This window comes from Gadus chalcogrammus, chromosome 19, assembly GCF_026213295.1.
Source record: "Gadus chalcogrammus isolate NIFS_2021 chromosome 19, NIFS_Gcha_1.0, whole genome shotgun sequence".
In the NCBI taxonomy this organism is placed as follows: Eukaryota; Metazoa; Chordata; class Actinopteri; order Gadiformes; family Gadidae; genus Gadus; species Gadus chalcogrammus.
This window is the reverse complement of record NC_079430.1, coordinates 2,991,169-3,002,969: the sequence shown is the minus strand read 5'-3', so window position 1 is coordinate 3,002,969 and position 11,801 is coordinate 2,991,169. Positions and strand designations below refer to the sequence as shown.

General features: G+C 41.1%; 1 protein-coding gene across 2 annotated transcripts; it reads left to right on the top strand.

The window, feature by feature from the left end:
- Window positions 1–603: 603 nt before the first annotated feature.
- LOC130372329 (high affinity copper uptake protein 1-like) lies at window positions 604–11,441 on the top strand. Of its 2 annotated transcripts, none has more exons than XM_056578296.1 (5): window positions 604–674; window positions 7,082–7,255; window positions 7,500–7,572; window positions 7,717–7,885; window positions 10,301–11,441. In XM_056578296.1, the coding sequence occupies exons 1-5, from the start codon at window positions 672–674 to the stop codon at window positions 10,500–10,502; spliced, it is 621 nt and encodes a 206-aa protein (XP_056434271.1). In that variant the 5' UTR covers window positions 604–671; the 3' UTR covers window positions 10,503–11,441. The 2 variants fall into 2 exon arrangements, with proteins under 2 accessions (XP_056434271.1, XP_056434270.1); XM_056578295.1 differs by lacking the exon at window positions 604–674 and adding an exon at window positions 2,185–2,403.
- Window positions 11,442–11,801: the final 360 nt, after the last annotated feature.

Below are 11,801 nucleotides of genomic sequence, written 5' to 3'. Positions count from 1 at the left end.
TAAATATTACATGGTTATTATGTATAGTTAGTATATGCTGCACGTGAACCTCCTAAAATGGCGCAATTTGATTGTTTCGCTATATCTGGATATTGGGCAATATCCCATGCTTGAAATCTCAAACTCGATATAGTTTTCATGCAAAATGTCAGCTGACAAATAAACCTTCATTCTCGGGGGCTATTCCCCACTATTCACTTCGGCGAGTAATTGTTGACTAATAGCCTAGATAGATAAATAGCAAGTCTTTATTAATACCAAACTACACGTCGGTAATTCAAAGGTGAATCAGCCCACACAGTATAGCCTACAAGACCACACAGAACAAGGGAGACAACAAGTCTGACTGGAAATACACAAAATACGATCACATCAAAACTAGACCCATGAGAGAGAGAGAGAGAGAGAGAGAGAGAGAGAGAGAGAGAGAGAGAGAGAGAGAGAGAGAGAGAGAGCGAGAGAGCGAGAGAGATAGATAGATAGATAGATAGATAATTAAATATGTTCTATTATTTGCCTTGCTGAGCCAGCCAATCCTGTGCGCGTATGCAAATTAGCCATGTGCGCCTAACACAAGAAAGACTAATGTTGAGAAGTCATACTAAAAACGGATAGCAAGCGAAAGCCGAACCAGACTGTATCAATCACATACTTTGGGTCCATTCTAACTTATGGTAAGATGATAGACTTTAAATCTTTGCAGTGACTGAATGTTGATGATAAAAAACGGATTGTTTTGCATAAGATGAGGGTGTGCGACTGTGCGTGTGTCCTTTTCGGCTTCGGCATACTGCATGGTTATGTCTTGTGGTTAGTTGTGGTGGTCATAGGTCTTAGGGAAGCAGCCTAGCCTTGGAGTTGGATAAATTGGAGTGATTGTGTACGGGCGTGTGAGAGTGAGGGAGAGAGCACACCCGCCGTGGTGATGTTTGGCTTGTTGTGGGCTGTCTGTTAGCATCCACCGGGTTGGACGGTGTGCTTTATGTGTTCAATGTACATCTGTCTGGTCGTATTTGCGGTAGATTGATGGTTAAATAATGTCACACCATCGGTTATACTTGCAGGCACCCATTTGCAAGTGCACTGATTGCTGTCCGATAGGCTTAGCATTATGCCTTCTATTTCTAGATCTTCTGACTAAGTTTACCGGTACTTACGACATAATCGCTGTCACTAGGTATAAAGAAAACGTTGACTTTCACTCGGTGCTATTCACTGACAGTAAAAATAAATAAATGTGTCGTTATTGTATGCACTGCTGTTCATTGACTAGCTCCAGCGCTCGTTTCGTTGCTGCGTTGCTAAATGATAGCAACTCTCCACTCATTCTCCTCTGACCATGCATTTAATTGGCTTTGACCGCCATCAGTTCTCGGTAATTCCTCATTCGCCCTCTCACGTCTGACAGGTTCGAAATGATGCTGCTGTGGGCCATCATACATGTTATTTATGGTTCTTGCAACCTAGACGCCATAGTTCTAGTACTAGGCTGAGGCTACCTTCCACCACGTCTCCCCAATGTGACGTCATCGCCGAATGGCGTTAGAAAACACCCGTTACGGCCAAAATCTACAAAAACTGGACTTTAACACTATTTTTCTGACCATGATGGTCAGCAGCTCGCGGTTTTCACTGTCTTATCTGATCACCGGTTATCACTTGCTTGCATAATTTTGCATTACACCAATCACACTATGACAAGACTGTATGGACATAATTTGAAGGTAGTTTCATTCATGAAATCAAAAGCTTATGCGCAGCTCTCCAAGAAGCCCAATGAAGAACACAGATTGTTCTGATGTGTGCATGTCATCAACAACTGTCGTGGAAATATAACTATGATATACAATTATATAAAAATTATATTATCCTTGTCTATATAATTACTAGTCCATTTAAAATAAATCACAAACTTACAAGCTTCTTGGACCTCTCTGACTGAGAGCAGTTAAGAAAATGTGCATTGCCACTGTAGCCATGAAGTCTGACAAGCCATGCCAATCGACTGGCTTTGTTGAGTAGATACGGGCTGAATACCTTATAATAATAAAGATATGTCTGACTGACACACTATAGGGCTCTTGTAAATTATATTGCATAATATATAATGTATAGATTTGTGAACAGCGACGTGGCGTCCTCCAGGGCCAGAGACGTCATGGGCGGGGCTTCCGTGGTCATACGCGCTGATTGGCCAGGACCGCCTTGCCTGCAGCTTGAGTGTCGGCGTCACAAGACCCCCTCTAGTCCGCTCTCTTATACAACAGAAAGATATCTGCTAATAAAGTTATTACATTTAACATTGCAAAGTTATCATTCAAGGAGAAATCTAAACCAGCCGTGACAAATTGCCTCATTCTTCTCTCATCGCCAAACTCTTGATTCACGGGTTTTATTTTCCAGGTAAGCGTCTTGCTCCTTTTAGCTGTTAGCCTAGCCGCGGAGCGCTGACCTCCGATCTACTCACTGTAGTTTACCATAGCCTCATTAGCGTACCATAACCTAGCCTTATCTTATCTTAGTCTGCCAATCGGATGGCCTTTTTGTGGCTAGTAAGCAGGGGTAGCTCCACATCTAAGTTCAAAGTGCGTGTGTGTGTGTGTGTGTGTGTGTGTGTGTGTGTGTCACACTAACCTTACTCAAGTAGTACTAACCAAGATCAACATATTTCTTTTTCACTACTAAATCCAGAATGTAGGATCTCCGTCCTAACCTGGTGTAACCTGCTTTACACCACCACCTCCACCCATAGTAACCTGCTATACACCACCACCTCCACCCATAGTAACCTGCTATACACCACCAACTCCACCCATAGTTACCATGGTACCGACTAAACAATAAAACTATAAATGCTGACTTTTGAAAGTCTTTGTGGATCACAGCAACACACTACAATGTCAGAATGGAGCAGGACCTAGCCTAGGTAACAAGGTGTATGTAACTATGCATTAAGTGTAAAACACATTCTGTTCTTGTATAATCCCCCCCACACAGAAACACAGTCACACGTTGATTCCAAACTTCAAAGAACAGCTTTATTCCCATAAGCTCCTCCCCCCCCTCCCGCCCTTTATCTCTCACTCTCTCTTTATACCTCTCTCATCTCTGGACAGTCTCTTGGTTCTCTGATCAGGGTAAGAACATATGCTCCTCCTTCTTAAAATCTCTGGCAGGACTTTGACTTTAAATAGAGATATGGTCCAAACCTCTTGTCTCTATTAAGAAAAACACATTTTAAAATCATGCAGGATTTATGTATTATGTTAAGTGTGTTTGTCTGTATCATTTACACCACCGTTCAAAAGTTTGGGGTCACTTAGAAATTGCCTTATTTTTTTTTTGAACATTGAATTAATCAGAAATGCAGTCTAGAAATGGTTAATATGGTAAATTACTATTCTAGCTGGAAACTGCAGATTTTTATGAAATATCTACATAGGTGTGCAGAGGCCCATTTCAGCAACCAGCTACTTCTAATGGTAAATTTTTTAGCTAATCGTGTTCAAAGGCTAATTGATGATTAGAAGACACTTGTGCAATTATGTTATAAAAGCTGAAAACTGTTGAATAAAGTTTATTAAGTTTACATGAAATTGTCTGGGTGACCCCAAACTTTTGAACGGGTGTGTGTATATATATATATATAGATATATAGATATATAGATATATAGATAGATAGATTGTTACTTCAACAATATGTTTATAGTGTGTGTGTGTGTGTGTGTGTGTGTGTGTAATATATAGTTGCATATGTATGTATATATATTTGGTAGGATGTAGGATCATAGATTACTCTTTTAAAAGGCATGAAGCTCCTCAACTCTCTCCCCCTCTTATCCTCCTCATCTCATCCTCCTCTCCTCTCTTCACCTCTCATCCTCTTCATCTCATCCTCCTCTCCTCTTGTTGGTCAGAAGAGAGGAGCTGACCTTATTTCTAATCAAGTTCTGGCCAATCTAATGCCAGTGGACTTTCCCTTGGTGAGACCAGAACGGATTAAATGCTGCCTGTCATTGACCAACAGTGACAGGAAGTGATTTCATGGCCCCCGAGGGCCGCTAAAATAGATTAAGGCCAGGGTACTAAAATACTATTAGTGCACTTAAAATGGAAACCAAAATGTAAAGGTAGACGTCTGGCTTTTTGTAGTGTTACCATAGCAACCAGAGAATAATAGAAGACAATGTCTGGTTTGTATCAAAACTAGAACATTATTCAACCATTCATATAGCTGGTGGATATTATCTTATCTTATAGTTCAAAGCTCATTCCTGTGTCACTAACTGTTAAAAAACGTTTCATATGATACATTATAGGCGTGTAATCACTTTTATTTTATATAATAACAGTATGTTACAGGTGTATGTTCACAATTTCACTTGTAGTTTAATATAATATGGTACAGCTGTATTCACTGTTAGTTTAATATCATAACAATAATAATAATAGTGTTTTCCCTAGACTTGTTTTCAGGCCTGGTGATACACACCAGAATAACAATAAACCGACGAGGCATGCTGGATGGCATATTGTTGCGGTCTGGTAGCGTCAGATAATGCAGCAGCTGCTCTGCAATTTATATTTTATTTCAAATTATTGTTCACTCGGTATCTAAAGACTTAGACAAAGTGTGATCACAAGGAGAGGGTGACTTGAATAAAGTGCATTTATTGCATACAAATTCAAATTCAAATATATTTGTGTCCATGATGAGTAAATCATGAACACAGTAGAGCGGTCTTCTTCCTCTGTAATCTCATTTGAATGTCATTCCTTATTTTTGATATTCAGATTACATTTGAGTTTGTAACGCTCCTTGTCCTTGTACATCTAATTGTTGGTTCAGATTCTTTCACAGAACAATACAATATCAGATCATTGAGTTGAAATGGACTGTGCATACATAACGCATAACTACAGATTTTTTTGTTTTGTTTTAATAATAAAATAGGGATCTTGGTGGGCCAAAAAAATACATTGCAGATGCACTATTCAGGTTCTTCAGGCCGATCCAAATCCCCGATCGTTTTATCGGCCAATTTGATACGATTAAAGATTTTTTTAAATAGTGAAATATATATGAATATAGGATTCTTCTCATGAAAATCAATGTGTGCTGATTTAATAAGGGTTCTTGGTTAGTTAGCGTTATATGAGAGTTATTGGTAATAATAAGCTGACTGAAATCCATTGTGTTCCTTTTAAGAAAGACGCAACGGCATAAATATAGAGCTTAGTTTGGACTAGTTAAGAGTGGAACTACATATTTTTCGGACCTTTTCTATAAGTTTAGACGTAAAGAAGCGTTGAATAAATTAACGGTAACACTCTCCTGTGATATGCTCTGCAAGTATCAATACTACGTATCCATTATTGTATTGTATGTGTATATAGAATAAATAGTCTAACTGATTTTACTGCGTGTCTGGATTGTTTATGAAGATGTTGTGATCGGCCTTGTTGGTGTGTAGGCTACGTAGAGATGCTGCTTGGTATTTGGAACTTACTTTGCTTCCTGTGATGTTCTGCAAGTAAGGGGTCAGAGGATTGTTGAGTTGGATCAAATCCTATGGCAGGTACCATCTATGGACCAATACTGATATGAGAAGGGGAATTTGTGCACAAAAAAATCAAGCCCCCAGTAGGCAACAACGAAGAAAAGGGTGTGGTTTAAAACGACACTACATGTACATTTTACAGAAGTAAATTACACTATATCTTTAGACGGCAAATGTAATTTACGCTGTGACCTCCTTTCTTGACTTAAAGTGGATTTTGAAAAATACTCAAAATAAGGCATGGACACCAAGTTTCCGAAAGTGTAATTTATTAGGGTGCACATGCCAATCGTTTAACTGAAACCAGTTATAGTGCCCTCTGTTGACATTTTGGCCTTTGACAAGTCCATCGCAGAGATAAGATAAGATATACTTTATTAATCTCAGCAGAGAAATGTAGGTGTTCCAGCAGCCAGCATACATACACACAACACAACACATGTATACATACATATCCCACCGAAAAAAAAAAACATGAGCCCACAATACCTAGCCTAGGATAGAAAAAGCGGAGTGGATGGTCCATAAGCAGCTGTTACTCAAAGAGAAAAACAAAGCTTTTTAGAGTCACAACAACCCCTGATGCCACTTCCCCAACTGATGGCTGCAAAGAAAAGGGCACATGCCACAACAGACTGATAAAACATACATAACATTTTGCTACACACATTAAAAGACCTAAGCTTCCTCAAGAAGCAGAGTCTGCTCTGACCCTTCTTATAGACAGCCCCTGTTTGTTGCTTCCAGTCCAGTTCATGTGCACACACCCAAGTATTTATAGCTCTCTACCACCTGTATTCTCTCTACCACCTGTATTCTCTCTACCACCTGTATTCTCTCTACCACCTGTATTCTCTCTACCACCTTTTGGAGTCCTGCTCACTTGGGAGATATTCCGTCTGCGAATACTTTTACTTTTGCGCAATCGGGCTGAGCCGTAGGCGTTAAGAATCCCATAAACTGACAATGGGTATCGACCAGTACCCTGTGAAAACCAAGCAATGCCTAAACCCTATAAAAACAACAGATATATCCACACATCCTCTGTGAACCCCCTTCGTCTCCCCCCGCCCCCGGCCCAGCCCTCCCTGCCCCCCATGGACTGCACTCTAGGACTTGATGCACCTTGATATGGAGATGTGGAGATATGTTGCTTTTGTTGTTTGTATTGTTATTTTGTGTATGATATTTGTGAATCTATTTATTAATTGTTGTTGTTGTTTGTTATTGTTTAGCTGTGTAAGTCTGGTTGCCTCTACTGTCTCGTTGTCTTTATGGCAATGACAAATAAAGTACTTTGAACTTTGAATACGGCCCCGTGAGTGGGTTATTATTTAAAAAGTGGGTGTGTTTTGAATGGATGAGGAGTGTGTTATCAGTGGACGAGGAGTGTCATATATGGATTATAGTGTAATGAGTATATTAGGATTCTTATGAGTAGACAAGGAGTTTGTTATGAGTGGATAAGGAGTGTATTATGAATGTATGAATGAATACTGGTGGTGTGTCTTTCTCTCTAGCCCCTCCCCCATGCAATGGACCACGCACACCACAGCGGAATGAACCACAGCAGCATGGCGATGGATCACAGTGGGATGGACCACAGTGGGATGGACCACAGCGCCATGGACCACAGCGCCATGGACCACAGCAAGATGGACCACAGCACCGGGAAGATGGGTCACCATATGATGGTGAAATAACATAGTTGATTAGGTTCATTATTATTATTATGTTATCGAATCACAGTGATGTAAATGTTGACCCGTATTGCTGGTTGCCACACTGTGCTGTACCACATTAGGCACACGCCCCCGGACCCCATGTCCGAGGACGGCACGCATTCAGTCAATGGAGTGCCCAACTGAAAGGAAAGCGCGACTTTGTTGTAGATGTTGTACTGACTGACTGGTTGACTGACTGGTTATATTTGCCTAGGCGATGACCTTCAACTTCGAATACACCAACGTGGAGCTCCTCTTCTCCGGATTGGTCATCAACTCAGCAGGAGGTCATTCTCAATGCATCTTTAATAATCCTTTTATGAACCACAATAAGCAGTCAACTTTGAATAAAGAAGGATGTTATTGTGGCCCCTTATTCGTTCTTATTTGTAGTTTGTAATCACATTTCTGTTACCCTCTCCTCCTATCAGCGATGGCGGGGGCCTGCGTGGTTGTGTTCTTATTGGCTCTGCTGTACGAGGGGCTGAAGATCGGTCGCGAGGCGTTGCTCCGGCGCAGTCAGGTCAACGTCCGCTACAACTCCATGCCGGTCCCTGGAGGGGAGGGGACGGTGCTGGTGGAGACCCACAAGACTGTCGGGTAAGCTGGAACACACTATGGCTAGGTCACCACAATTCAGTATTACATTATTCGTTCACAAGGGTCTAAGACCCTTCTGTACATTTGGGCCGTTGGAAAATAGCTGCGAACAGCAATGAGGGGTCAGAATATGACTCCATGAACAAATTTTGGTGGAGAGACATAATTGGTTAGGTTACATGATGACCGTCTCAGTAAATTAATTTAAAATGAAAGCTATTGGCAAATGTGGTTATCACAATAAAAAAATACATTGAAGTTGCTTTCTAAGGGTTCGAATAGACCTGCTTCTAACAATGCATCCGCCTACGGATCAGGGCTGCCATACGTATTCTGTGATCGTTTGGTGCGTTGATCGTGCATGTCGTTGCAAGGTAACACGACGCGTACGCAAGCAAAATTGACCAGAGTAGCCAAAGCAACAAGGTAGATTTACGTCAGACACACGGCCTTCAGCACTTTCAACAAGTTTCACGTCAAAAAATAAAAATAGACCGAGATATTCCCACTCGCTTTGGTTTTAATGCCCCACTAGAGGTCAAATGTATACAAATTATTTGGGCATCATCAGGATAGAGTCAAAAGACTATTGCTGCCTTCAAGACAATCTGAGTTTCCGGGAGGTTCGAACCTTAAGCCCGGAGGAAAGTGCTTTGAACACTCTGTTGGGTCGGAGTTTTCGCTCTGAGTTTCGTGTGAAAGTAAAGCCACCCGAATCCTCCGAGATCACGTCACAACAATGGCTGCCCATTTCACTGAAAGACTGAAGGGAACTTGCAGCAAGCACTAAGAGGCGAATTAACAGCCATTCTAACATTTACATTACGATACATTATAGAGTACAATTATAAACATCACCTGATAAATTATCGCTCATGTTCAATCATCACAAGCAGTTCTAATAACTGATTAATTCACTAAAGAAGTGCAGAAAGGTCTCTGCGGGCATCCATACTTGTTTTTGTTTTGAAGTCTAGTCTCTGTCTATCCGGTTTAATGTCATAGCCTATGAAGTTCTGAGGGGCGTTTCCTGAACACTCTTATTTCCGGAGAAGGGAAGGTTTACGTAAAGACACGCAAGAGCTTCCGAACCTCCGAGCAGTCTTTAAGGTGGCATATGAGCCAAGTTTGAAAGCATGAAATGCACATGAAAGCCTTGCAGAGACATGAGCTCAAATCCTGATTGACGTCCCCCTGAGGTTAAATGTCACCAAATTGTTTGGGTGTCCCCAGGATGATGTCATGAGTATATGTAGTAAGTTTGGCTATGATATGTCCGGGTTGCTGAGAAATTTGCTTACTTCCTGTTTGGCGGCTTTGCTGTCAAGTTTGATTGGCGGCGAAATAGTTTTGGCATGGGTCTTTGAATGAAGTTTGGTTATGATATGTCAAAGGGCTGCTGAGAAATTGTCGTACTTCCTGTGTGGCAAGTTAGGCTATGATATGTTTAAGAGTTGCCGAGAAATGGGCTTAATTCCTGTTTGGCGGCTTTGCCGTCAAGTTTGATTGGCTGTCACGGCCAAACTGTTTTGAATTAGAAAAATCTATTCGATAACTTTGGTGAAACATGGTCTGTAGATCATCTTTGCCAAGAGCATCTGCGCTAGAGCTCTTGAGCTAGCGACCCCAAATCCCTGTGAGGGATCATGGGACAGTCCTGAATCAGTGTGCCAAATTTCACAACTTTTCACCAAGGCGTTCCATGGGCTGCCATAGACTCCCATGGCAGGATAATAGGAAAACGTAGAATAACAATGGTTGTCTCGCAGCTTCACTGCTTGACCCCCAATAAGCCCTCCAGACCCTTTTTTAGGTTGATCAACCAGACAGTATAGAATTTGCCCGGAGCAAAACCAAATGGCTTACATTGCATTGGCTAGGGGCAGTGCGCGGAACGCTTCCAAATCGTCATTTTAACCACTAATATTGCTCAAAATAGCACCAAAAATCTGCGGTAGCATGACTAGGATCCCTAGGCATAAAACGAAAAATCAACCACTAGTTAGGGTACCAGGAGTTTATTAAAAAAGACTGTTTTACAAGTCTGTGCCTTACCGGTAGGTCCATGTTTACAGGAAGTCCATACAAGTCGATGACCGAATTTCACCGTAGTTCAGTTCAAGGAGGAAAGTCCCATGGAATTTATAATTCCATGGAAATGCAAGTTAAACTCCAATAATTGTTCTAACTTGTTTATTAAATTATCCTTTACTCCATCATGAAGGTTATCTGATGAATTGGACAGCAGGGCCAAACATGTGAATGTAGCTTGAACATGAGTGCTGTAGTTAGCAGCTACACCCAAGACTCTTCTTATCAGAGCATCTTTGCTGCTATGCTCCTATTCCAATGTTCAGCCAATCACAAAGCCTCTGTTCCCTGTGTCCTTCTCCCCCCCCCCCCACCCCGGGGCAGCCAGCGGATGCTGAGTGTGCCTCACCTGGTCCAGACGCTGCTGCACGTGCTCCAGGTCAGCGTGTCCTACCTGCTCATGCTGATCTTCATGACCTACAACGGCTTCCTGTGCATCGCCGTGGCCCTCGGCGCGGGAGCCGGATACTTCCTGTTCAGCTGGCGCAAAGCGGTGGTCGTCGACATCACGGAGCACTGTCACTAACCCCTGGCTGTCACTAGCGGCTAACTAGCAGCTTGCGGTCAATAACCGCTAGCTAGCTGTCACTAGAGGTTTTACTAGCTGCTAGGGCATTTTTATTTTGTTAAATTTTTGGTTGATTTTCTTTTTAATCGTCTGATTTTAAAATTATAAAAGTAGTTACCTGTGCAATACCATCACAGCAGCTATAGTGTGTTATAGCTAGCAAGCTAGTTTAAACTACTGTAGGCCTGTTATGGCTAGCAAGCTGAAAGTAGTTGAACTTGTTAGCTGGTTTAGCAAGAATCAACCTCTATGTAGCTGGTAACTGTTATAGCAGGCTAGTTAGCCTGATATGGTTACATTAACAGTTGGCCAATCAAAAGAAGTGGGGACATTGGTTGTCTGTCTGTTTACACCAATCAGCTAGCAAATGTAGCCAGCTAGCATTAGCATGGCAGCTGATGATTTATAGCATTTAGTTTGAAGGGACAATCATGAACTAAACATGTGGAGGCTAGTGGAGTAGTAGGTGCTATTGATGAATGATTTGATTAACATTTTACATTTATTTTAAACACTAACATTTAAATCCACATATATATATTGATGTTATAAATGCTGAAGCTTTGCCATGCTAGTAATTGAACAAGCTGGCTGCGATGTTGGTAATCGAGCTCTGACATCTTATTCAGGCCTTATTCAGGCCTATTTCAGAGCAGGTACATTTACATTTAAAGCTGTCGACAGGTTTGAGGAATAACAATCAACCTACACCTTAAAATGATTTGCCAATTTTAGCGCCAAATCATGTCAAATTTAGCCAGAAAATGGCAATCTGTGTTTTGCCAACACACACCATACCAAACTACTAGCATTTGATATCCCTTAGTCGTAGCAAGTTGTTTTTTTCTTTATTTTCTTATAGGATGCAACACTAAATCGCCTTAATATTAAATAATATTAAAAATAACATTTAACAAATGTGCAAATTGTGTCTTAAAGAAAACATGAAGAAAGTAAACGCAGCAGGGTGTCACACCGTTGTTTAAGTATATCTCTCTATATATATATATATATTTAGAGTTGTATTGTTGAAGTGAAGGAGAGGGGTGGCTAATTGTCAAAACAGGAACTGATTCAGGCAACCAGTAAAACATGAAGTATAACACATAAATGGTGCGTTTGGTTTGTTTTCTAACTCAACAGCGGACTCTGGCTGCTGGTTACTAATGCCATTGAGTTATACAAATGAAATCAGATGTCTGTTCTTTAGAAAAGTCAATGTATTTTCTTTTTGTACAAAATAATTCTTAATATAAA

What these genes read in the sequence shown, in the direction of transcription:
- LOC130372329 (XM_056578296.1), top strand. An exon ending in AGATGGGTCACCATATGATG is followed by an intron (nt 7,256 to 7,499) that starts GTGAAATAACAT and finishes ATATTTGCCTAG; the next exon opens with GCGATGACCTTCAACTTCGA. An exon ending in GAGACCCACAAGACTGTCGG is followed by an intron (nt 7,886 to 10,300) that starts GTAAGCTGGAAC and finishes ACCCCGGGGCAG; the next exon opens with CCAGCGGATGCTGAGTGTGC.